Genomic DNA, 26923 nt, shown 5'->3' on the forward strand with positions numbered 1-26923 from the left:
ACTGAAGCTTGGGAGGAAATTCACTTTTCAGCAGGACAAGCACAAGGCCAAAGCAACATTGGAGTGGCTCAAGAACAAAAAGGTGAATGTCCTACAGTGGCCCAGTCAAAGTCCTGATCTCAATCCCATTGAGAATCTGTGGTGCTCCTTAAAAATTGCGGTTCACAAACAATGCCCAACCAACTTGAAGAATGGGCCAAAATCCCTCCGACACTGTGTGCAAAGCTGGTAGATACCTACCCCAAAAGACTTAAAGCTGTTATTGCAGTGAAAGGTGGCTCTACCAAATATTAATGCGTGGGGGTTGAATACTTATGCAAGCAACCTGTTTCAGTTTTTTGTTTCTTACAAACATTTCCCAACATAAAACCAATGTCATCTTATAATAACGGATGTTGACTTTCAGTGTTTCAAAATAAAGTATCAGACAGAATGAAATTACAATGTATCATTTTTAATTCAGTAATATGAGAGCATCGGTCAGGGGTCTGAGTACTTTTGGAAGGCAGTGTATATGTTTTAATGGGATATGCAAATAAGCAATCTCAAATTAGTTTAGCAATTATGTTGAATATTTATATTCAGATAAGAATGAAGCATGAATGACTTAAACAGTAAATGTTGGCTCTTGAAAGTGTTAATACAAAAGCGACCCTGTCAGTCTACTTTCTGAAAACACCGAAGTGTACAAATGTTCACAGACAAATTATGGAAAATCACAAAATAAGTGGCTGAAAGTTCTGCTGAATTTAATTCATTATTATTGTCATTATCATTATCATTATTATTATTCCACCCAGGGTGGCAAACAAAAGCACTAAAAACACTTTAAAACATCATAAAAACAGACTTTAAAATACATTAAAAAAACTTTTAAAAAACATTTTTTAAAAAAACCATTAAAAAGATCTTTTTTTAAAAAAAGAAAAGGTTTAAAAACATATTCAAAAGCAATTCCAACATGGATACAGAGTGGGATAAGGTCTCAACTCAAAAGAGTTGTTGAAAGAGGAAAGTCTTCAGTAGGTGCCAAAAAGATGACAGAGATGGCGCCTGTCTAATATTTAAGGGGAGGGAATTTCAAAGGGTAGGTGCCACTACACTAAAGGTCTGTTTCCTATGTTGTGCACAATGGACCTTCTGATAAGTGGAGGCCCTTACCTTCAGAGCTCAGTGAATGACTGGGTATATAAGGGATAAAACAGTATTTCCGGTATCCTGGTCCCAAGCTGTCTAGGCCTTTGTACACTAAAACTAGAACCTTGAACTTGGTAGCCAGTGCAATTCTTTCAGAAGTAGGGTGACATGTTGGTGATACCCTGCCCCAGTGAGCAGTCTTGCCTCTGCATTTTGGACCAGCTGCAGTTTCCGGACAAACCTCAAGGGTAGTCCCACATAGAGCGCATTACAGTAATCCAGCCTGCAGGTTACCAGTGTATGGACAACAATGGTTAGGCTGTCCCAGTCCAGAAACGGCTGCAGCTTCTTACCAGCCAAAGCTGGTAAAAGGTACTCCTAGCCACTGAGGTCACCTGGGCCTGTAGTGATAAAGATGAATCGAGGAGCACCCCCAGACTATGGACCTGCTCTTTCAGAGAGAGTACGACCCCATCCGAAGCAGGCAACCATTCAATTATCTGAACTTGGGAACCACCAACCCACAGCATCTCCATATTGCTAGGATTTAGACTCAATTTACTAGCCCTCATCCAGCCCACCACCGAATCCAGGTACTCATCCAGGGCTTGCACAGCCTCTCCCAATTCAGATGTTACAGAGAAATAGAGCTGGGTATCGTCAACATACTGCTGACACCTCACTCCAAATCTCCTGATGACCACTCCCAAAGGCTGCACATAGATGTTAAACAGCATGGGGGACAAGATAGTACCCCGTGGCACCCTGCAGCACAACTGGCAGAGGGCTGAAAGACAATCACCCAATGCTATTCTCTGAAAACGACCCTGGACATAGGATCGGAACCACTGTAAAACAGTGCCTCCAATACTCATCTCACCAAAGTGGTCCAGGTCAATAGTATCAAAAGTCGCCGAGAGATCAAGTAAGAATAACAGGTTCACACTCCTCCTGCCCTTCTCCCAATAATGGTCATCCATCAGGGCTACCAAGGCCGATTCAGTCCCATAACCAGACCTGAACCCAGACTGGAATGGGTCAAGATAATCTGTTTCATCCAAGAGTACTTGCAACTGCTGTGCCACAGCCCTCTCAATCACCTTCCCTACTCTCTCTCTCTCTCTCTCTCTCTCTCTCTCTCTCTCTCTCTCTCTCTAATCTCTAGATAATTAAGTCCAGTTTTGACTTGTCCACCAGCCACGAGTGTTTCTGAGCAGAGACAGCCTTGCCACAGTAGTTGTTCATGTTCTGATAACCTCCTCATTGGATTTCTGCAATGCACTCGTTGTGGGCCTGCCCTTTATGATGACATGGAAGTTGCAGCTAGTACAGAACACAGCAGCTAGGCAGCTATGTAAAATAACTTTTTGGAACCATATAATTCCGATTCTAAATGAACTACATTAGCTGCCACTATGCTTCTGGTCTGATTTCAAGTGTTGGGAATTATTTATAAGGCCCTAAATGGCTTGGGACCTAGATACTTGGAGCACCTTTTTATGTATTATCTTGACTGTGCATTAAGGTCTGTTGGGGGACTCTCCTCTGCATATCCCTTTGGGAGTTATTCATTATTTGGGGATGTGGGAGAAGGTTTTCTTTGCCAAAGTGCCACTAGAAATACCCTCATTTTGGAGGTCTGCTTGCCACAGACAGTAGTATCTTCTGGAACCAAGTCAAGACCTGGCTGTTTGGTCACACTAATTAGAAACCTATATTAGAACCTGTCTAATACAGGGGTTCCCAAACTGTGGTCTATGAATCACCAGTGGTCCACGAGCTTCATTCAGGCAGTCCATGGTGTGTCTGTTAAGAACAGTGGGAAGACCAGCTGTGAGCACTAGTGTATTTGTAGTGTATTACAAATCATATCGATTTTAATTGTATTTTTATTGGTTTTTATTTCTTGTATTTTATTATTTATTATATTCTATGGAATTAAAATGGTAATACAATAAAATACAATTTAAGAAATAAAAGCAAGAAAAATACAACTAAAATCATGCAGCACCTAGCACAATGCATTACAACTGCTATAAAAGGCAGAAAAAAGCATTAAGTGGTCCACCAATAACCTCAGCAATTTTCACGTGGCCCATGGAGAAAAAAGTTTGGGAACCACTGGCCTTGTAGTTTGACAGTCTATGGTTATTTTTATGCTTTTATAATTGAATTATAAATTGTGATTTTATACTTTATGTATCCTGCACTTAGATTAGAAAAATTTTAATAAATAAGAAATAAAATCAAAGTTCTACTTCCTACCTCTTCTGTAAAACGTTTTGCTTAATCCTGACCTTGGCCTTGCCTCTCTATCCACTTCTGTTGAAATGTGTAAGGACCAGCAATACATTAAATGGAATTTGGATTGGGGCTGTGGTATGAGAGGGCACAGTTTGAGTTTTCATTTGTGTTTATCCTCCTATTAAAATGTGCCCCAAAGCTGCTATTGGCCATCAAGCAATTTTTGCTTTTAGGGTCTATTTGTCTTCCCCTTTGGGAATCTGATCTGGGAAGAATTGCACTCTTATCACCTTTGCCGCAGCCCCAAACCTAACAGACCCCACAATTGCTTTTTAAACAAGAAAATATATTGGGAATTCCAATCAAGTCACCCTATGTTACTTGTAAGTTTGGCACTAAGGTCTTCAAGGCAGGAACTATATGACTCTAACTTAAAAAAAACAAACTTGCTTTACTCTGTAAAAGTACCATGTACATTTAGGGTGCACTATCTGTCTTTTCATAAAAATAATACATTCTCATGGTGTCACTTTTAAATAAATAAAAATACTGTAGTGCTAATGCTATAATTTTTTTATTTCTTATTCCTCTGTCTCAACTATTTCATTTATTTCTTCCCTCAAGGTATCATACACAGCAATAAATCCATCTAGTTAACAAAAATCAGAAATCAGTTAACACAATTTGCTGTCTGATAATGTCAACAGTTTATATTTTATAAAAATATTTATATACCGCTATTCATAAAAAAAACAAAGTGGTTTACAACATATAATAGATACACAATAAATCCATATAAAAATTTAAAATCAGAAATCACTGACTATTGCAGAAAGGGTTCTTCTCAACTGTCTGCATAAGCCTGGTGACACAGAAAAGTTTTCAGCAGGGGTTAAAAAGTCAGAACAGAAGGTGCATGCCGAATCTCTATAGGCAGAGCATTCCGCAGGACTGGGCTGATGACATTAAAGGCTCAATTTCTTTTTGTCAAATAGGCCTCACCAACTCAGGGGACAACTGTGGTGCTTCAATGTACATATATTATATTATATTAGGCTGTATATGGTAAAGAGTTTGCGAAGGTAGGGGGAGTGAGTGAGCTGGAATGTTTGTGAATGGTGTGTGCTGATTGGGTGAGAGAATGGGGTATGGTGGTTTTTATATATGTGGATGATAGTTGACAGATAGGAAATAGTTCTGATAGGGATAGGATTTGTTTTTTTGAGAGAGTTAGACAGGGCTTGGTCTTGGGGTAGAGAGGGTTGGTGGTTAGAATGGGTAGAGAGGGCTTAATTAATTATATTAATTGATGAGAACCTCATTAAATGTAACTTTTAAGAACTAAAGAACATAAAATTGTAACCACATGCTAGGGAACCTGAGTTAAAAGTGATCTTGTTTATATATATGCTTTTTGTTTAATAAACGTGCTCTTGCAGATGTTCACAGTGATTGAGCTGGGATATATGGGTTCAGGGGGTCCTACGGTGCCCTGGACCTAAGTTGTTCAGGCTGAACTTGCACCTTGAACCTGGCTCGTTAGTGGATAGGCAGCCAGTGCAGATGTTTCAACAGTGGTGACATATGTTGTTGGCCATGTGCCATCAGTCTATCATCTACATTTTGTATCAGCTGGAGTTTCTGAACCAGGCCCAAGGGCAGCCGCACATAGAATGCATTGAAGACATCCAGCCTTGATGTTACTAATGCATGGACTACAGTGATCAGCTTATCCCTGTCCAGGAACGGCCACAGCTGGGAAACCAGACAAAGCAGGTAAAAGGCACTCCTTGCCTCAAAGGACAGAGATGTATCTAGGAATACTCCCGAGCTACACACCTGATCCTTCAGAGGGAGGTGACCCCATCCAGAACAGGTAACTTGCCTGTCTCCCAGACACAGGAGCCACCCACCCAAAAAGCCTCCACCTTCCCAGGATTTGAGGACAGTTTATTGGCCCTCATCCAGTCCACCACTGTATTCACACTCAGATCCAGAGCTTTCACAGCCTCTCCTGATTCAGATGTTATGGAAAAATAGAGCTATGTGTCATCTGCATACTGATGACACCTTGCTCCAAAACTCCTAATGACTGCTCCCAACTGTTTCATATAGATGTTAAATAGCACTGAGGAAAGGATAGTACTCTGCAGAAGCCCATAACACAAGTGCCAGGGGGCCGAGACTACTCACCCAGTGCTACTCTCAGAACACAACTCTGTAGGTAAGAATAGAACTACTGTAATACGGTGTCCCCAATACCCATCCCACTGAGTCGGTCCAAGAGGATATAATGGTCAATGGTATCAAGAGCTGTCGAGCGATGGAGCAGAAGTAACAGGATTGCACTTCCCCTGTCTCTGTCATGATAAAGGACATTCATCAAGGCAGCCAAGGCTGATTCAGCTCCAAAATCAGGTCTGAACACAGATTATAGTGGAACTACATAATCAGTCTCATCCAGGAATGCCTGCAGTTGCTCCACAATCACATTCTCCACCACCTTTGCCAAGAAAGGGGTGTTGCGACTGGTCTAAAGTTTTTATATTCCATTGGGTCCAGAGTGGGCTTTTAAAGAAGTGGATGCACCACCATCTCTTTCATGACAGCAGGCAACATTCCATCATGCAAAGATGTGTTTACCACACCCATGACCCATTCAGTCACCCCATTCCAGCTAACTTTAATACGTCAGGAAGTACAAGGATCTAATGAGCAGGTAGTCAGGAAAATCACTGCAAGTATCTTGCCCACATCATCAGGGAACATTAACTGGAATTGATCTCACAACACCGAATTCAACGTTGCATTGCACACCTCAGCTAGTACTGCCACAATAGACGTCTAAATCACTGCAGAGTTGAGCAACTTTACCCTTAAAGTGTTTAGCCAGCCAGTTACAGTTAGATTATGTGTGCTCCAGAGGTCTCACACCAGTTGTTTAAAAGAGATAAACAAGTCCCCGCCTTGACTGATTAGAAACAAAAAGGTGGTGATGTAAAACCAGAGAGGAAACAGCTTCTTCTCTACATCTTTTGAAGATTATTGTGCGATTGTCAGAAGTTTCAGGAGAAAATTCCTCTTTCCATTTTCTTGGCTTGGCTTGCTTGAGAAGAATAGCAGTACTTGTCTATGAAGCTGCAGCTGTGCATCAAACTCAGTTTAATCACTATGCATGGCTGCAGGTTAATTAGCTGCTATTCTTACTAATATTTGTTGTTCTAATGAAGATTTACATTAATCCAAGCCTACTGGTAATTGATACTTGCTTTTTCCCTTCACCAGGGAAAACCTTCACATTTTGTATTTATATTTTTGCCTTTCAATTTGACTTGATTTGCTTCTGCCCATTAGGTGAATAGTTAACAAAAAGCACAAGGTTGCTTATCAACCTAGGGCCCCTGCCAGGTTTCTGCCTTTAAAATGGACTGGGTAGGTCAAGATGAAGGAGAGATGGAGTGCATTGAAAATTGCTTCCAGCTGATAGAGAACAGAAGAGAGAGTGTGTGTATTTTTCTCAGATGTGCCTGGGATATTCTTAAGCAATTCCCTTACTGAAAGTATTTGCTTCTCCATGTTCAAAATCAGATTACAAAGCATGACTAATCTGGCAATTTGTTAAAACTGCACCAGAACTATACTAGGTCTAAAAGAAACGGGCCTAAAGCCAGGAAGAAACACCGTCAGAAAAAGAAATAAAAAATGTCCATCATGCCAACCTGATTTCTCCCTTAATAGCTCCTATATGAATCTATTTTGGTTTTAGAAAGAAACACTACCCCATGAATGCACAATTGTAATAAACAAATAAATTATACAGACAAGAAAAAATGCTGAATAAAGCATTTCACATGAACTTGGTGTTATGTAGTGCCAAAGCTCACACCAGATGTGAAATATTTATTCCATCCCTTTCTATGAGCTACTGAAACATGAAGGACTGAAACACTGGGTTAGTTCACTTTACATGACCCTGGCTTATACATTCCCAACTGGCAAACTATTTGTGCATGCCCTACTTAACCAGGATTGTAAATAGTGTTGATCCTGGTGTCTTGCAAATAATCAAATACAACATTAAACTGTGGTTTGCTGCAAATCAGTAACTAATTGCACAAGGGGAGGAGTATGTGAATCCCGAACTCATTCAACCATGTTTTGGCATTATGCGTAAACTAGCCCATGGTATTAAATTAACAGAAAGAATTAGAGTTCAGGATAGCTGAATCAGCAGATCTCTCAGAGCAAAGAGCAATTCTGGCTGTAGCAGTAAATTTTAGTAGAATTTCAATTGATTTGGCAGTGATTTCCCCCCACTCTAGATAGAAAAATCAATTATTTCTATATTTACCATCAAAACATATGACATATATATTATAACTAATGAAAATCTATTACTGTTTTGTGCTGATACCAGTATTGTTAGTAAACCACATAAACACTTGCTGCTTCATACATTACTATTTCTGACAGTTGACACTTAATAAAAAGAAATGTCACCTTTTTCTGCTCCTGTGTTTTAACAGAAGCCTGAAATGTAAGAATTAAGCATGTGAAGTTTTTCTGCAAGCCAGATTTTTGTTAAAAACACAGCAACACGGCTAGAAAAAAAAGACAATCCTATGAATACATTCATCCTAAATTGTATGCATTGTTATGTGCCTTCAAGTCAATTACGACTTATGGCGACCCTATGAATTAGTGACCTCCAAGGGCATCTGTCGTGAACCGCCCTGTTCAGATCTTGTAAGTTCAGGTCTGCGGCTTCCTTTATGGAATCAACCCATCTCTTGTTTGGCCGTCCTCTTTTTCTACTTCCTTCTGTTTTTCCCAGCATTATTGTCTTTTCTAGTGAATCATGTCTTCTCATGATGTGTCCAAAGTATGTTAACCTCAGTTTCATCTACCTGGGCACTTTTGGTCTACCATTTATTAAACTAAATCAATATAGTAGCTTTTCATAGATAACTTCTGATTTAAATCTGTTTTATCACATCCAGCAATATACAATACATCATATTTGTCTTACCAGGGTTGCAGTCTGTAAGAAGTGAACAGATGGAAAGAAGGACCTTAGATATGGTTAAAGCTGGACTCCAGTTGTCTTTTAAAATATCCAAGCAAATCACTCCTTGACTGTTAATATTACAATGATAAATTCTTGTCCGAAATGTAACCTGGAAAGAAAAATGAGTATATATAAAAATGTATACTGTTACTTTTCATTAATACATATAATCACCTTATATACTAATAACAATTTCCATTTTCCATCATATATACTAGTAGATATCTCAGTTCTCCAAGTTCTGATCCTTATGTAGCCAAAATAGTACCATTCACACACCAGAGGGAAATATCAGCAGGCTTAGGATAAAAACCCTAATGCTTGTAGAAGTATAAGAAATTTTTAGAAGAAAACCCTAAGTGTATATGTGGGGGTGGGCTCAAAACAGCCCAATGTGGCCTGTGCTCAGTGCTATGGACTGCTGACTGACTATTGAGAGGAAAAATCCAGAAAACTAGGTGGGTGGGTGGAAGAATGGAATGGAGTAACCTGGAAGAGGGCATAGATGAACAGGAGTACTCCACCCTTTAACATTTTGTGGGAGGTCCCACTTGGTGTAACAGAGGCCTGACTGGCTTCAACTTCTAGCAGAGATTCAGCAGGTATCTTCGCTGCTGACTTTCAGGCGTCTCTTGAAGATCTTTTTATCCCAACAGCCTATGGAGCTGTTTAAGCTTTCTTGATTAGCCAGTTTTAATGATTCTTTCATACAGTTTTTAATGTTTTATTTATTGGAAGTCGGTGATTCATAGGGTCGCCAGACGTCAAAATCGGCTTGAAGGCACATAACAACAACAACGTTATTTCAAAAATGTGAAATCTTTATTGTATTTTTTGTAGACTTGCATTCATGATATCTTATTTCTGATGTTTTAGAGGATATTTTGTTTAGCTATTAATTACATTGCTCTAAAATGTGAAATTTTCTTCGTATTTTTTGTAGTTGATTTTCACATGTAATGGTTTATTCTGATGTTTTAGAGGATGCCCTACGTAATTGTTAATTGTGATTTTCTATAATGTGCATTTTTAAAAACTATTTTTATTTGGTATTTGTTTGTTATGTTTTAAGATACATGCTGTAAACTGCTTCGATTCCCCCCACGAATATGCAGTATATAAACTGTCTAAACAAATACACACATACATAATTTTATATAAATAATATAAATCAATATAAATAATGTACAATACTGAATGTAAATGAAATGAAAGTGGGGGATGTAGTGTTAAACATATCACAAAGTTTATTATAAGCAAGTATTGCATATCCTAGATGCCAAGTGACCATTATCATCTTGTTTGACATGTAGTATAGTATAGACGTATACTTTTTCACTGATCCTCAGCTCCAGACATTCTCTATATAGGATCAAAGAGATGTCTTCATGAACTCAGATTCATGAACTTCAGTTGCATGACGTAGTGAGGTCTTCAAATGGGATTTGACAAAGCAGGCTTTTAAAACAACAAAGTAGTAATTCTGGTACTGATCATCCAATACATAAAGACCCTAACATCTCAAACACGTTTTGAAAGCCATTGCTTTATTTCCCTCCCCCCCCCCATTTTGGAAAAAAATCAGAAAGATAACCTTGTTTGTTTAAAACAAATGTTTTGTATACTTTTTACTTCAAGTGATTCCACTACACACATCTACGCCTTAGGTTCACCTGAACAATAGTAATCAAACAAAAGCTGTAAGATATACATTTATCTGTCATGTCCGATATGAACCGGCCCGTGCACTACGTTCTGCTACGAAGGCCCTCCTCCGGGTTCCAACTCACAGGGAGGCCCAGAGGGTGATGACAAGATCTAGGGCCTTCTCAGTGGTGGCCCCCGAACTATGGAACAGTCTCCCCGAGGAAGTACACCTGGCGCCGACTCTGCTCTCCTTCCGGCGCCAGGTCAAAACCTTCCTATTCTCTGAAGCATTTTAAGTTACACTGATTTACTTTTAAAAATGTTTATTGTATTGGATTGTTGATTGTATTATTTAGTATTATTTTGTTATTCATTGTATTTTTATGCTATTTTATGTTCACCGCCCAGAGAGCTATTGCTAGTTGGACGGTATATAAATTTAATAAATAAATAAATAAATAAATAAATAAATGTAATTTTGAATTAGGAGGAATTTAACAGTGACATATTTGCAATGCCCTCATTTCTGAGACTGATTACAGAGATGTGGTTAGAAATGTTAATAAACAGTTCAAACTGAAATTGAAAAGCAAAGTCTGCAATAGTAGCAGGATAACTATAGATGTAATGGTATATTTTGAATGACACTTTATAATAATAATAATAATAATAATAATAATAATAATAAATTTAATTTTTGTGTCACCTATCTGGCCGAAGCCACTCTAGGCGACGTACACGTTAAAATACAATAAAATACAATATAAATACAGCATAAAATACAATGCAGTCAGCAATAACCATTTTTAAATAGTCTCTCTCCTATGCTTGATTGGGGAGTGAAGTCACACCTTCTAATCCAGCCCACTGAGTGAACTATAAATGAACAGTAGTGATACTATGCAAGGCACAAAAAATATAACAATTTTCTACACAATCTACAGAACTAGACAATATATACAATACAATAATTTGTATAATGATTTCATTTTGTAGTGCAATTTCTTATCTCTATTGTGATGATCCAACCTTGTTCCCAACTATGCTAGTCCACACGTGCAAGGACACTTCAAGCTTGTCTATCTTGAACTGCAGCTGTCTCTTCCTATGCTGAAGCACTGCTAGATTATCAATTTGGAATCCAAATCCAATACTTGGGTATTGCCAAGAACTCTTATATGGGGAAATGGGAGAGGAAAGGAGAGAAAACTCCAACCTTGTACATCCTTTCCTTTTTTCCTCACAGCAGCAACATACTTTCAAGAAAGTGACTTGGAAGAGTACACCTGTCACATTCCACAACAATTTCCCCCTTCTCACTTCAAAAGGCAGAGACCCCCAGCATATCTGCTGTGTGTCATACCCAGCCTAGTTTAAAAACAGTTTCACCTTCTCTGATCTCTTGGATAAACCTACAACTTTTGACTATTTTTCTTGGAGAACTCTCTTAAAAATATGTTCATAGTTCAATGGGACTAAGTTTGCTCAGTTCAGTGGGACTTCTAGGTATGGACAGGACTGCAGCCTTAATGCTTTCAAAATAAAACTACACTAAAGGAAATTCACTAAAATACCACTGTTCCACTTTGTCAATTTCTTTTAGGCTAACTTGCTTATTGGTGCTCCTCCCACACTCTTGCTCCACATGAAACCAGCTACAATCTGGCTTGTTGTATTATCCCCAAACAAACCATGAGCAAATCATGTTCTTGCTTACTGCTTATGGTTTGCTTGGGGGAAACAAACCACAAGGCTCAGGCAACATGACAAGCAACACTCCGGTAAGGTTTGTCCACTGCAGGAGCAGGGACAAGCATCCTGGAAACTTGTTCACATTAAACTATAGCTTGTTTTAAGTTAGAGATTAGGGAGGTCTTCTGCCTCCTTGGGAAACTGTGGACATGAGGTTCAAAGTTGAACAAATCAAAGTTTTTCAATATAAAATTGACTGAGCAGTCTTCGCCTACCACAGAAAATCTCTCTAAGGCTTTATTGTGAATTGTTTGCTGGAGGTAAGCAAAACATGAAATACTAAAAACATTCCTTACGGCTGAATTTATTATTCAGGATATTTATAATGGTGAGTGAAGATGTCTGGTGTAAAAATCACATATTATTAGAGTGATGGCAACATACAGAAGTAGTGTCACCTAATCTTGTATCATCCCCTTGTATGTACCTGTTTTTCATTATTTTTCTAAAAATAATAGTGTCTCTTGTTATATGTTGTAGCCTTTTAATAATGTATCAGGTCTGACCACTGTAGATCAACTTTCTAGAATCATGAACAAAGGAGTCATCACAGACATACAAATGTCTTGTATTTCTTTTGTATACTGCACAAAATATAAATGATTGGTTGAAAAACGTATTATTTTTCTTTTACCAGTAGAGATTAGAAAAGACAAGAAATCTAAATATCCATCTCAGTTATTTCACATATTGTTACAGAATAAATTATTGTGACATGGACTCACATTCATGACTTTGAATTCTCAATAATACCTGATCTAAAATACCATTCAACAAATAAAATATTTATTTATTATATTAGCATGCTATCTCATCAAACAAATTTTGAGGCAAATTACAATTAATTAAATGAACATTAAAAGATCAAATAAAAACAACAAGCAGGGTAAAGAACAATAAGGCATGCAAACTGGGTAAATTATGTGTTCTGAAAACCAAGAATAGAATCAGAAAGTGTGAGAGAAGGATGGAGCCAGGGCACCAGCAGCAACACCAAGATTGTGTGTGAAGTCTGAACTAGGCTTATATAGTATCTGTAACTGCTGGATCAACAACCAACATTATTATGAGTCTTGCAGTTCTACAAATTATTTCTAAGCTATTTGTATACCTCACCAGAGGGCCCTCTTGTGCACAATATGCACTGAAATCAATATAACTGGATTTTATCCCTGTAAAATGAAGGTAATTAACTATCGTAACAGTTTTACACAAAGTGTAACTTTGTATCAGTCAACATCCCACTAAACTTATTATTTTACTTGTTTTTATTTATTACTACATGTATATCCCACCTTTCTTCCAAGGAGCTTAAGATGGTGTACATGTTTCTCCCCTTCCTCTTTTTATCCCCCAACACCCTGTGAGGTAGATTAGCTTAAGAGATACTGACTGGCCCAAGGTCACCCAATGAGTTTCATGGCCGAGTGGAGATTTGAACTCTGGCCTCCCAGGTCCCAGTCCAACACTCTAGCTACTATACCACACTGGCTCTCAGTTCATGTACATAATACAATCCTACCCATTGTGTATCAAAATCAGTTGTGAAGCTATTGATTATTTAGTATAAATTCTTAATTTTACTCCCCCCCTTACCTTAGGTGGTTTAAAGGGATAGTCTGGAGAGAAGGTAATATCAAGGAAAAAAACTCCTCCCTCGTACACAGAACCTGGAGGCCCAAGTATAGTTGATCTCCATTCATAAATGTTGTCTCCCTTTGGTCCAGCACTGTAATATAAAGTACAGCATATTTAATAACTGCAAAAAAGCAAGGTCATAGCACATCAGTTATACTTCTGGTAATTATTCCTTTCAAAGTGGATTTGAAGTGAAAATAAATCACATTCTTGGACCTTTTTATAATTCACTGTGTATATGAGGGACACTTTTATGCTCCTTAAACTAGGTTTCCCCCCCCCAAAGATACAGTTGTTAAATGTTCTTTATTAATTTACCTTGTCATTCACCTTATCATTTTCTGTTCCCTAAACAAGTTTTTTGAAAACACAGTAAAGACATTGTCTATTAATTTACCTTGTTATTCACCTTATCACTAGGTGGCATTGTAATAACATTATTTTGTAGGAGATGCTACTGTAAACCTTGGCACCATGACAAACAACATTCTTTTTGGACATCTAAGCCATTCCAGTGACAGATGGCTGCTTTATTCCACAATTATTACAACAAAGATTTCAAAAGAAAAACATAAGCAAACAAGATCTCTCTCTCTCTCTCTGTCTCTCTCTCTCTCACACACACACACAGAGTTAAATTTTGAAAGATGTTCGTAATATATACAGCATATAAGCAAGATGGCACCATGACAAACAACATTCTTTCTGGATATCTAGATCATTCCAGTAACAGAAGGCTGCTGTATTCCACAACTATTCCACACTGTACTGAAAAGTAAAATCTAGCACAAGGAAAAAAACTCACACACAAAACCAGATAGATTATGAAAGATGTTTCTACCTAGCATATAAACACAGATGGATAATCTAAGTCCATACACATTTTGCAGACTCTTTTAAGAATCCTGATGATCTCAACGTACATCTAGAATCCATGTTTACAAAGGTTGTTTGTAATAAAAGGTAAAGGTAACATGAAAGTAAGTTTAGGAAAGAGCAAATTATCTCTCCCACCTACCATTATGCGATAATTTCAATGTCTAAATATCAAGACACCCCCCCCAAGTTTAGACCTTTGAGGATAATTGAAGAAACTGCATAACTGGTTAATAAAATATCTATGTACTCTTATGTTCATTACATGCAGATAATATAAAAATTATAGTCCTATGAATCATTGCTTTTTTAAAACCCTCTTTATTTGTATTTTATAATAAGCAATAATGAAATTTCATCTGTAATAGTGACAAAAATCCAATATACAGGAGGTAGCACATCATCTATAGTAGGTGTGGGAAACCTTTGGCCCCCTAGATATAGTTGGTCTACACTTCTTAGTATCACTACAATTAGCCATGCTGGCTAGGGCTGATAGGAGCTGAGACTGATGTGAACCTGGACAGCCACAGATTTCCCCCCACTGGTCTACAGACAAGTTAACTTATGTTTCTTATAGCTGCATTTACTGCTGATAAAACTATGAAAAAATAGCTATAACCTATTATAGTTGTAACCATCTGTAGTTATAATTCCTGTGACATTTGCAAGGACAATTTATTTTTAATTATTATTGCATATCCCACTTTTTGTCCAAGGAGTGCAAAGTGGCGTACACGGTTCTCCCCCTCCTAATTTAATCCCCAGAACAACCCTGTGAGGTAGGTTAGGCTGAGAGGCAGTGATGGCCCCAAGGCCACCCAGTGTGCTTCATAGCTGAATGGGGATTTGAACCCTGGTCTCCCAGGTCCTAATCCAATGCTCTAACCACTACATCACACTGGCTCTCTTATGATAAACTAATATTTAGTTAAGGCAGTAGCTTTGAAATCTATTTTGGGGGGATTATTTACATCAGTATACTTTGAGATTTTCAGATCAAGAATCCCAAACTGCAATATATGACCCATTTCTAAACATTTTTTTTACCATATGCACCTAGATGAAAAGGAAGCAGATCTCCTATATTTTTAATACTTCAACAGAACACAAGTTCTCATGTGCTTTTATGCTGCACCTATAAAAATATTCTACACAGAAGGAATGTTGTCCTCCTTCAAAACTGCTCACCTTTTCTCACTTCTCCATTCTTTCTCCCATAAAAATCACCCCCCCCCCAAAAAACCCAGCTCCAGACAGAGGGGGGGAAATGGTGGTGATGTCATTGGTGCAACCCACTTTAAGTCTGGGCAAGACCCACTTATGTATCCCAATCCAGCTGAAGATCAATAGGGATGATAACCTTTTTCAGGCTGAGGGCCACACCGATCCACAGCTAACCCCTGGAAGCCACATGCCAAAGCAGATGTGGCCAAAGCGTAAAAGAGTGTGTGGCCCAAATGCTCTGCTCTGCGCCGACTCTGCTCTCCTTCCGGCGCCAGGTCAAAACCTTCCTATTTTCTGAAGCATTTTAAGTTACACTGATTTACTTTTTAAAATGTTTATTGTATTGGATTGATGATTGTATTTTAGTATTATTTTGTTATTCATTGTATTTTTATGCTATTTTATGTTCACCGCCCAGAGAGCTATTGCTAGTCGGGCGGTATATAAATTTAATAAATAAATAAATAATAATAAATAAATAAATAAATAAATAAATGTAAAAGCAGTCACGCCTGAAGTACAAATGACCATTATTATTACTATTGTATTATTAAATTCATTCGGTTATCAATTCATTAATTCATTAAGAAAGAACTGGCCACTCAACTATAAGCATCCCCACTCACTTCCCCCATCCCAACCCAGAGGATGCTCTCCATTAACTATTCATTAATACATTATTAAGAGTTCACCTCACTCTTCCACCTCCTTCTGTACCTGACTCCCTCTAGTAATTTATGCTGCCTTCAGCAATTTCTCTCCAACTCAAGGGATAATTATTGGTACTTTTCTTTTTTGAAGTTGCCATCTGATTTTAAAAAATCACTCGCTTGCTCTGGGTTGCTCTGCCTGCTCAGATAGCTGTCACTGATGCCTGCCAATGAGATACAATCTCCCACCGTTCTCAATAAGTGCTTAGTGTAGCTTTGGCTGCTCTCAAGAATGATTGCAAGAGATTTTATCTCTTCAGCAGGCATCAGCCTTCAGGAAACAGTGGGCACAAACCATTCTTGAGGGTTGTGGAAGTGCTCTCAACAAGGAAATGGCAGGCAGCTCTCAATATAAAAGTGGTAGCTGCTGCTTGCAAGGGCTTTTAGAGTATTCATTTACACCCCTCCAACCAACTGAACACTCCAACAAAACCTGGAGAGTTTCTGGGAACCACAAAAAACCTCCTTTGAGGGCGAGCAGATAAGGTCCTGGGAGAGACACCCTTTGTTTACATAATCAGGTATTCCAAAGGTTGTTTCACAGTCTTGACTAATCACAATAACTTTATGTAACTAGGGAATGCCAGGCTTTAATCACACAACCTTGTTCACAATCTTGGGAAAGTATTGTCACTTTGGTGTTGGACTATAATTTGGCCACTTAGTTCTTTATAACTGAGCTACTGATTGGACAGACAAAGGAAAGGCAGAAAGAATACCTTTGTCTAGTGGTTTTTTTCCTTGTTTCAGTCTTACTCCAGTGCTTTTAATCTGTGTTTAATAGTGCTGCAATCCCCAGGAATCTACTAACACAGTGGTTCCCAACCTTTTTGAGTATGGGATCCCATTTGTAACATCAACATTTTTTGCGAACCCCCCCGTACTAATTGTTGCAATTTTAGTCTTTATAATGAGAAGAGATGATTCACTAGCAAAGAGAATCATTCTGGGGAAAACAGAAGGGAGTAGAAAAAGAGGAAGGCCAAACAAGAGATGGATTGATTCCACAAAGGAAGCCACAGACCTGAACTTACAAGATCTGAACAGAGTGGTTCATGACAGATGCTATTGGAGGTCGCTGATTCACCGTAAGTTGTAATCGACTTGAAGGCATATAACAACAAAATTGAAAAAATACACAAGGAAGTGTTAAATAATGTCACTTTTTATTCATCACAAAAACAAATATGACAATGATATTTATTACCTGCCCTTCACCAGAAGGTCCCAGGGCAGATTACAGCAATATAAACAACTTTTAACAAATTTTGAAGGAAATGAAAGGAAGTAGATATAGATAAACCACCCACAGTGGTGAACAGAGTCTGGCTGATGCCAGAGTATTTCGACTCTGGATTTTTTGTGTTCCACCTGTTTACAACGATGCCTCCTCTTCAGCACTTGGCTCAGGAAGGTCCATATGACAACAACAATAATATGTCTATCAGACAGAATGGAAACAGATGAAGCTTTCTCCATACTTGTATTTCCATACTAGAAAAGGCTTAATTTAATTTCTGTTTAATTTCTGACTGCCACATAACTGTTAAAGGTACAAGAGCCCTGCTCTCCCCCACTGGCAACTCTAAACCATACAACAGAATCCAAGTTAAGAGTAAAAACACAAAATGTGGGTAACTTAAAATTTTAAAATATATTTAAAACGAACACATACAACTGTGTAAAAACACATTGAAAACCTTGATAAACAGCAATAAAAATACACTGAACATGTGCAATGTCATATTTTTAAAATTTACTTTACTCATCATTTGTTTTTGCTCACTTACTGCCTTGGATCAGTCACTAACTTTCAGCCTAACCTACTTCATATGGCTGTTGCTCCATTGAATTCTATAGGACTTACTTCTGAGTAGACCCGGTTAGGATTGCAGCCTATGTCCTTGTATTATAGACATACATTTTCTTCCTTTAATCAGAATGATGTATCTTTGTACTATAAAGCCCCATGTCCACCTCCAAAAGTAGTACAGCTTCAAAGCTTCAACAGAATCTTAGTTTGGTCTCATTATTGCAATTGGATTTCCCTGGGAGTAAGGCCCATTAAATATGAAGAGACCTACCTCTGAGCAGACTTGCATACATTGTACTTATAAGTTAACTATACAATGAATTTTTATGAGTGTCCTGTTACATTTTTGGCAGGTGGCCCCCCTTCCCAGTGTCCTTCTGTCTCTCCAGCCAGAGCCAATCAGCACGATCTATCTTCCCTCACTGCTGCTGACAAAAGGGGGGGGGAGAGGTGCTGGAGCATAAATAAGCCCAGCTGGCCCCTTCTCGTGATGTATGTGCTTGAGTGCTATGCTGCTCAGCTCTCTGTGTGGTGGGAACTGACTGTGCCAGATGGGAGGAAGGGGAGACAGCAGCGGCTGTATGTACATGCAGTGCAGGCTTACACGCTGGTGGTGTACAGACCAGCCATTAATTGTTTTTTTGAATGTATAAATAATTCTTCTCTTGGCTCTTTACAACCCTCCCTGGGATGTCTTCACAACCCCCAGGTTGGGAACCACTGTACTAACAGAATTTGCTGTTTCAAATTCCTCTTCTAAATAACCTGTAATCCTAAATTTATCAGTAATTTTGCCATTGATTTTTGTGGTACTTGTGTGTGCTGCTATCACCACCCTTTACCCTCTGCTGGCGTCCAAGGCACAAAGTTCTTGGTAATCAGCATTGTAATATAGTATTCTTTTTTCTGGAAATTGAGGGAAGTACACTTTCTGTATAAACATTAATCACTAATCAGCATATGCCATCTACCACGAATATGTATTTATATTTAGTATATAATTAGTAGCAGGATCTTCTGCTGCAATATATACTACACTAACATTAACAGAGAGTTTTCTCCATCTTTAATTACCATAATTGAGGAATGATAAATACAATATTTATGTCTAAATCATTATTTCACTTTGTCCATTAAGTAAATCTTCCTGTATTTCAAGTATTTACAGTATGTCTCTAGCTTTTTATCCACAAACATAAACTAACAGTATCAGATATCATTGTCAGTTAGGACTCATGGTGGCTGTGGCTCTGTCATGTGAATCACTGTTCACTATTATTCAACAGAAAGAAATAAGATTAGATTTAATAGCAAAATGACAATATATTTTCAGGGCATTTCTTAGGAAATAGTCTCTGCTACAATTGTAATCACACAATTGCAATAATGTACTCAATAAGCAGAGTGTAAAAAATAATTATATCTGGAACAGATGAAGGCTTTTGGCTATGTTCCATGCCTTGCAACATACCCAAGGCATGCAATTATCACATGGCATCATGTCGCGTTCAATGCTCAACTATTCATTTTGTGCAATGAAAGTTAATAAAACCCTCTTTTAGCTACTATTCTTTAGGCTCCAATAAAATCTCAGAGTGCATTTCTTGCATATAACTGAATGACGACTACTGTTTAAAGCAGTATATCAGTTCATTAGCCATGGTATCTGCATTAATTTTTTATAGATTTCTGATAATGTTTCATAGATTTCTAAATGGCATACTTTCTTTATAAAGCAGAATGCTGATCCTATTATGTTATGAAATCTTTTAAGAAAGGATTAGAAAACAAGATTTTTATTTTAAAGGAAAACTGGTCTTTTTAAACAATTGAAACAGAAACAGCATTGCCACTCATCTACATCTGACAATATCTGTACCAGGTCACTAGCTGCCAAATGAATTTAATTTACCAGGTTCTCAGTTTGCATTAACCTTTGAATAATAAAGCACAGCTGAGACTGCGGTAAGAAATAAACCAGAGAATTAATAATTAAAAACACTTCTGCCATCTATGGAAATACCAATCCCAACTTGTCTGGGAAGGTTTAGTTGTTACTGAACGAAAGGTGGCTAACTGTACTCTTTTATTAACCTAAAAAAATAAGTGCCACAGACATATCACGCTTTCTAAAGGTGCCTAAGATGCACGGCCCTATAAATATGAAATAATGAATTCATATATAAAAATTAAGAAGTGAAAACAGACTACTTCAACATCAGATGGTGTGCATAGTATTTTTTCATTTAATTTGCCATGATATAAGTACTGGGAAAACTACATAGGCATCTTGTAGAGAGGACTCAAAACGAAGTGACACAAATGAGAATAAAGAAGTCCGGATATGCCACATTTTTCAGACTCTGTCTTGGGGAAAACTCCACCTACCAGTTGTTCTGATTTTAAAGAAGCAGCTACATTTCTCTATTTGTTTTTCTTTTTTACCATGTCTACTACACGTTTATGTCAACTAAAGCTGTAGTCCAGAGAAGGCAATCCAAGGAACCTGCCTGCTAAAGTAGTATATTTTATTTATTTATTATTTGATTTATATCCTGCCCTTCCTTCCAGCAGGAGCCCAGGGCGGCAAACAAAAGCACTAAAAACACTTTAAAACATCATAAAAACAGACTTTAAAATACATTAAAACAAAACATCTTTAAAAACATTTTTTAAAAATGCTCTGAAAACATCTTAAAAAAGAAAACAAGATTAAAAACATATTGTTTTTAAAAAAGGTTTAAAAACATATTAAAAAGCAATTCCAACACAGACGCAGGCTGGGATAAGGTCTCAACTTAAAAGGCTTGTTGAAGGAGGAAGGTCTTCAACAGGAGCTGACAAGATAACAGAGATGGTGCCTGTCTAATATTTAAGGGGAGGGAATTCCAAAGGGTAGGTGCCACTACACTAAAGGTCTGTTTCCTATGTTGTGCACAATGGACCTCCGGATAAGATGGTATCTGCAGGAGGCCCTCGCCTGCAGAGCACAGTGGTTGACTGGGTATATAAGGGATAAGACGGTCTTTCAGGTATCGTGGTCCCAAGCTGTCTAGGGCTTTGTACACCAAAACTAGAACCTTGAACTTGGTCCAGTAGCCAATGGGCAGCCAGTGCAGTTCTTTCAGCAGCGGGTTACACATTGGTGATACCCTGCCCCAGTGAGTAGTCTCGCATTTTGCACCAGCTGCAGCTTCCGGACCAACCTCAAGGGCAGCCCCACATAGAGTGCATTACAGTAATCCAGCCTGGAGGTTACCAGTGAAAAAGAGTGGTCAGGCTATCCCAGTCTAGAAACGGCCGCAGCTATCTTGCCAGCTGAAGCTGGTAAAAGGCACTCCTAGCCACTGAGGTCACCTGGGCCTCTAGCGACAATGATGGATCCAGGAGCACCCCTAGACTATGGACCTGCTCTTTCAGAGGGAGTACGACCCCATCCAAAGCAGGCAACTGATCAATTATCTGAACTCGGGAACCACCAACTCACAGCGCCTCCATCTTGCTAGGATTCAGACTCAGTTTATTGGCCTTCATTCAGCCCACCACCGAGTCCAGGCAGCAGTCCAGGGCTTGCTCGGCCTCTCACTATTCAGATGTTACAGAGAAACAGAGCTGTGTATCGTCAGTGTACTGCTGACACCTCACCCCAAATCTCCTGATGACCGCTCCCAAACTCTTTTTCAGGGATGGGGAACCTCCGGCCCTCTATATGTTGCTAGACTACAATTTCCATCATTCCTGATCATTGCCTATACTGGCTGAGGCTGATAGGATTTATAGTCAAACAACCTCTGGAGGGCAAGTGTTCCCCAGTTTATTTATTTCCCCCCCGCCAGGCTCTCATTGAAAGAACCAAAGTAACTAGCATGAAACAAGTTTTTAAATACAATTACTGTTTTTCCTGCTTCTCAGCTTTTCCTCCCCAAAGCTTCAATGTTAAATGGAATTAAATGCTTTTACTATTTGCCAGTTCTGTCTGCTTCTCATACCCCACTTACTGACATGCCTCAGTAGGGGTCTACTATTAATTGGTAGATGCAGAGACAAAGGCATGATCTATAAAGTCAGAACCAAGACTGAAGCAAGCAGATCAGGATTTCATGGCCCAGAGGCAGGGTGTAGTGTAAATCTGTTTCCTCCTGCCTTGGACTTAACAGTTTAACAGTTTGTACTACACTTGTCCACTGGCCTTGAATTGCTTGTTCCAGCCTGAACTTGCTAATCAGGGTTCAAGGGGTGAGAGGCAGGACATACGTCCAAACAGGGAAGGTTGAGGTTAGAGCAAGGCAGGGAATAGTCAGCTGGGTCAAGTTCAAGTGAAGACAATAAGGCCAGGCCACGCCACTCAAGTTAACATGTTGCTGAGAATGAAGAACCAAGTCTGGGAAACAGTTAGTGGTTCCTTAGCTCACGTAGTCCAGATAGGTTTAAGAGCAGCAATACCATCTCTGACGTAACCAATGGATGGTAATGAGCACAGACCCATTGATGTTAATAGACATGACTAAGGTTCAATTAATTCCAGTGGGTCTGCTCTGAGTAGAACTTAGCTAAATACAGCCAACTTATTCCATCTGCTTGAGAGCTACCCTGGTGGCAGATCCCCAATGTCTTACATATATATTTTTTATTTCTTTATTTTTATCTAAAACATTTCCATACCTATTTATTATTTATTTCTTTATTTATATGGGAGATATGGCGTTGTGAGGAGGACTTGCCAGGTAAGGGGAACGCGGCCCAGACACTTAACGACTGTGCCTTGTTCTGGTCCTTCCCACACCCAGAGGTTTATTGATTGCCCTATCAGCCAGCCCTCAGGCCTCCGGATGCTGCTCCTAAATGACACAACGGTGCATAATAAGGTCTCCCTCATTAGTGGATGAGGCAGCAGATCTGGCATGTATAACCGAGACCTGGGTGGGTGAGCAGGGGGGAGTCAGCCTCTCCCAGCTATGCCCGCCAGGGTACCTGGTTCAGCATCAGGGTAGACCTGAGGGCCGGGGAGGGGTTGCTGTGGTCTATAGGAGCTCCATCTCCCTCTGCAAGCACCCTGTTCATGTGACTACTGGTCTGGAGTGTTTGCACCTTATGTTGGGTCAGCGGGACAGACTGGGGATTCTGTTGGTGTACCGCCCACCCCGCTGCCCAACAAGACTCCCTTGCTGAGCTGATGGAGGTAGTCTCGGGTGTACTGCTGAGATCCCCCAGACTGTTGGTTCTGGGGGATGTCAACATCCATGCCGAGGCCATCTTATCCGGGGTGGCTCAGGATTTCATGGTCTCCAAGACAGCCATGGGACTGTCCCAATATGCCATTGGCCTAACACATGTAGCAGGGCATACTCTAGATTTGGTTTCTGCAACTGGACATGGAGTTGGTGATCTGAATGTGGGGGGCCTTGCATCAGTCCCTCTGTCATGGACAGATCACTGCTTGCTGAAGTTTAGACTTACAGCTGCTTTTCCCCTCTGCAAGGGTGGGGGACCTATTCAGTTGGTCCGCCCCCAGAGACCAATGGATCCGGATGGTTTCCAAAGGGCTCTGGGGAGTTTTCCAGCTGATAAGGCTGGTGTTCCTGTCGAAACCCTGGTTGAACTGTGGAATACAGAAATGACCCAGGCGGTTGACATGATTGTTCCTGAGCGCCCTCTCCTGTGTAGCTCATAAGGCTCCATGGTATACCCCAGAGCTGAGAGCGATGAAACAATATAGGAGACGGCTTCAGTGCAGATGGAGATGAACTCCTTGTGGATGCAATTATACACTGGTAAGTGCCTATGGTAAGCTGTATTTAGGTGCAGTGAGGGCAGCAAAAAACCAATATTTTGCTCCCGCTATCAAATCATCACTCTGCCACCCAGCTGAGCTCTTCAGAATTGTCTGGGGGCTATTACACTCTGGCCCCAGGGACATAGTAGAACCATCTGAGGCCCGCTGTAATGAATCTTCTAGGCACTTCCAGGATAAAATCTTTAGCATCTGCCAGGACCTAGACTCCAGTGTTATAGCAGGTGAATCAAGCGAGGTATCCAGAGCACAGCCTTGTCCTGATTTCTTGGATGAGTTTCAGTTGGTGCAGCTTGAGGACGTTGACAAGGTGCTTGGACAGGTTCATGCAACCACTTCTGTGCTGAATCCTTGCCCTTCTTGGCTAATAAAAGCTAGCAGGGATGGAACAACCGGCTGGGCCAGGGAAGTGATTAATGCTTCTCTGCGAGAGGGGATGGTTCCTGGCTGCCTGAAAGAGGCAGTAGTGAGACCACTCCTGAAGAGACCCTCCTTGGACCCAGAAAATCTTAATAACTATAGGCCGGCAGCAAATGTTCCATTCCTGGGCAAGGTCCTTGAACGAGTGGTTGTTGTCCAGCTCCAGACACTCTTGGATGAGACCGATTATCTGGATCCATTTCAGTTAGGTTTCAGGCCTGGTTTTGGCACGGAAACAGCCTTGGTCGGGAGACAGACAGGGGGAGTGTGACTCTGTTGATTCTTCTTGATCTCTCAGCGGCTTTCGATACCATCGACCATGGTATCCTTCTGGGAAGACTGGCTGAGTTGGGAGTGGGAGGGACTGCATGGCGGTGGTTCCGCTCCTACTTGGCAGGTCGGCTCCAGAAGGTGGTGCTTGGGGAACATTGCTCGGCACCCTGGACTCTCCAGTATGAGGTTCTGTCCCCCACGCTGTTCAACATCTACGTGAAACCATTAGGTTCGGTCATCTGGAGCTTTGGAGTGCATTGCCATCAATATGCTGATGACACGCAGCTCTATTTCTCCTTTTCATCTTCTTCAGGTGAGGCTGTCAATGTGCTGAACCGGTGCCTGGCTGCAACAATGGACTGGATGAGGGCTAATAAACTAAGGCTCAATCCAAACAAGACTGAGAGGCTGCTAGTGGGTGGTTCTTCTGACCAGATGGTGGATGTCCAACCTGTCCTGGATGGAGTTGCACACCCCCTGAAGGAGCAGGTTTGTAGCTTGGGGGTTCTCCTAGAATCATCTCTGTCACTTGAGGCTCAGGTAGCCTCGGTGGCACGGAGTGCCTTCTACCAACTTCGGTTGGTGGCCCAGCTGCGCCCCTATCTGGACAGGGATAACCTGGCTTCAGTTGTCCATGCTCTGCTCCAAGTTATATTACTTCAATGCACTCTACGTGGGGCTGCCTTTGAAGATGGTTCGGAAGCTGCAGCTTGTGCAAAATGCAGCGGCCAGATTGGTAACAGGGACCAGAAGGTTTGAACCTTGCATTGGCTGCCTGTATGTTTCCGAGCTCAATTCAAGGTGCTGGTTTTAACCTATAAAGCCTTACACAGCTTGGGACCACAATACCTGATGGAACGCCTCTCCTGATACGAACCCACCGTACACTACGCTCAACATGTAAGGCCCTCCTCCGGGTGCCTACTTGGAGGGAAGGTGGGAGGATGGCAACAAGGGAGAGGGCCTTCTTAGTGGTGGCCCCCAAATTATGGAAAGATGATTGTGATGAGGTGCGCCTGGCGCCATCACTGTTATCTTTTCGGCGCCAGGTCAAGATTTCCTCTTCTCCCAGGCATTTTAGCATGTGTTTTAAATTGTTCTGAATTTTTTAAATTGTGTTTTAAATTGTTTTTAAAAGATGTGTTTTAAACTTGTATATTTGTTTTTGATGTTTTTAGTTGCTGTAAACCTCCCAGAGAGCTTCGACTATGGGGTGGTATACAAATACAATTAATAAATTAATAAATATATCAGTTCTGCTGAGGGAAGCCTCTGCAGGATCCAAGGGCCTTCCTTTAGCGGAGGATACAATCTTAAATAAAGTAGGATTTGTGGTTAAGACATTCTTAGTTCTCAAGCTGTACCTGTCAGTTTGACAGACAAAAGGCTGAACTTGATATTGATACTTTGCAAGGTTAAATCAAATCAACTTGTATTTCTTTTCTTTCTTGAACTGATTGTTCACTTTGTTCTTGAGGCACAGGAATGGCTGCCATTCAGTGGTAGAGTACATGTTCTGCATACAAAAGGCCTCGGGTTCAACGCCTGGCATTTTTAGTTATGGCTGGGAGTGAGTGTTTTCCAATCCTACCTGAAAATGCCAAGAATTGAAACTGGGACACCATTCTAAGAGGAGAGTTGCTGCCAGTTAATTGTAGAGCTACATGGACCTGACTCAGTTTAAGAGTTCTTTTAATAAATTAATCACGTAACTCATTAAATGCATTCCATATTTTAGTAATACAAATTAATATTTTACATTTTTGAACATTTCAAGCAGGACACTAGGTTTGCAATCCTATGAGTACTTATTTGCTCTATTGAATAAGCATGCATAGGGTTGCACTTAAGCTTTCTGCATAATCTGAAGTTACTAAAAAAAAAAGCAAAATAAATAGGCTCCATCCAAAAAGCAGAGAGTAATGACTAGCACAATACTTTCTTTTGCACATTAATAATGGTTCATTTTCTTCTTTCATGATTTTTCACAATTATTAAGCCATTTATACACTCACAATCCCCAAGAGAGTGAGAAGACACCAGGCTTCTCCGGAGAAAATTCCCATATGTGCAAGTCCTCTGCAAGAGAATAATTTTATCGCTTTATAACACAGGAGGATTTAATTGCTCTCTTCTCTGCATGGACATCTGCCGAATATTCTGAAGCCCAAGCATTTTACATTTCATGTGATTTATACAGCCATTTATACTAATTGTACTGGCAAATAAACCACAGACCTCGGTGAAAGGAAAGAATCAGCTCAACATTTGAAATGTTATCTTTCAATAGACTGATTCACATGGACACCAATTTTGAGAAAGGGCAG

The 26923-nt window shown here is 39.9% G+C and overlaps 1 protein-coding gene across 2 annotated transcripts in view; it reads right to left on the minus strand.

Annotated features, from left to right (window-relative positions):
- The window catches only part of UBE2E2 (ubiquitin conjugating enzyme E2 E2), a 217305-nt gene that overhangs the window by 13262 nt on the left and 177120 nt on the right, over window positions 1-26923 (minus strand). For both annotated transcript variants that reach the window (XM_061587143.1, XM_061587142.1), the window contains 2 exons: window positions 13445-13577; window positions 8411-8558 (listed from right to left, as the gene is read on the minus strand). In XM_061587143.1, the coding sequence (XP_061443127.1) occupies window positions 8411-8558; window positions 13445-13577 (281 nt within the window). The remainder of the gene's footprint in view (window positions 1-8410; window positions 8559-13444; window positions 13578-26923) is intronic.

This window comes from Rhineura floridana, chromosome 10 (assembly GCF_030035675.1).
Source record: "Rhineura floridana isolate rRhiFlo1 chromosome 10, rRhiFlo1.hap2, whole genome shotgun sequence".
Taxonomy (NCBI): domain Eukaryota; kingdom Metazoa; phylum Chordata; class Lepidosauria; order Squamata; family Rhineuridae; genus Rhineura; species Rhineura floridana.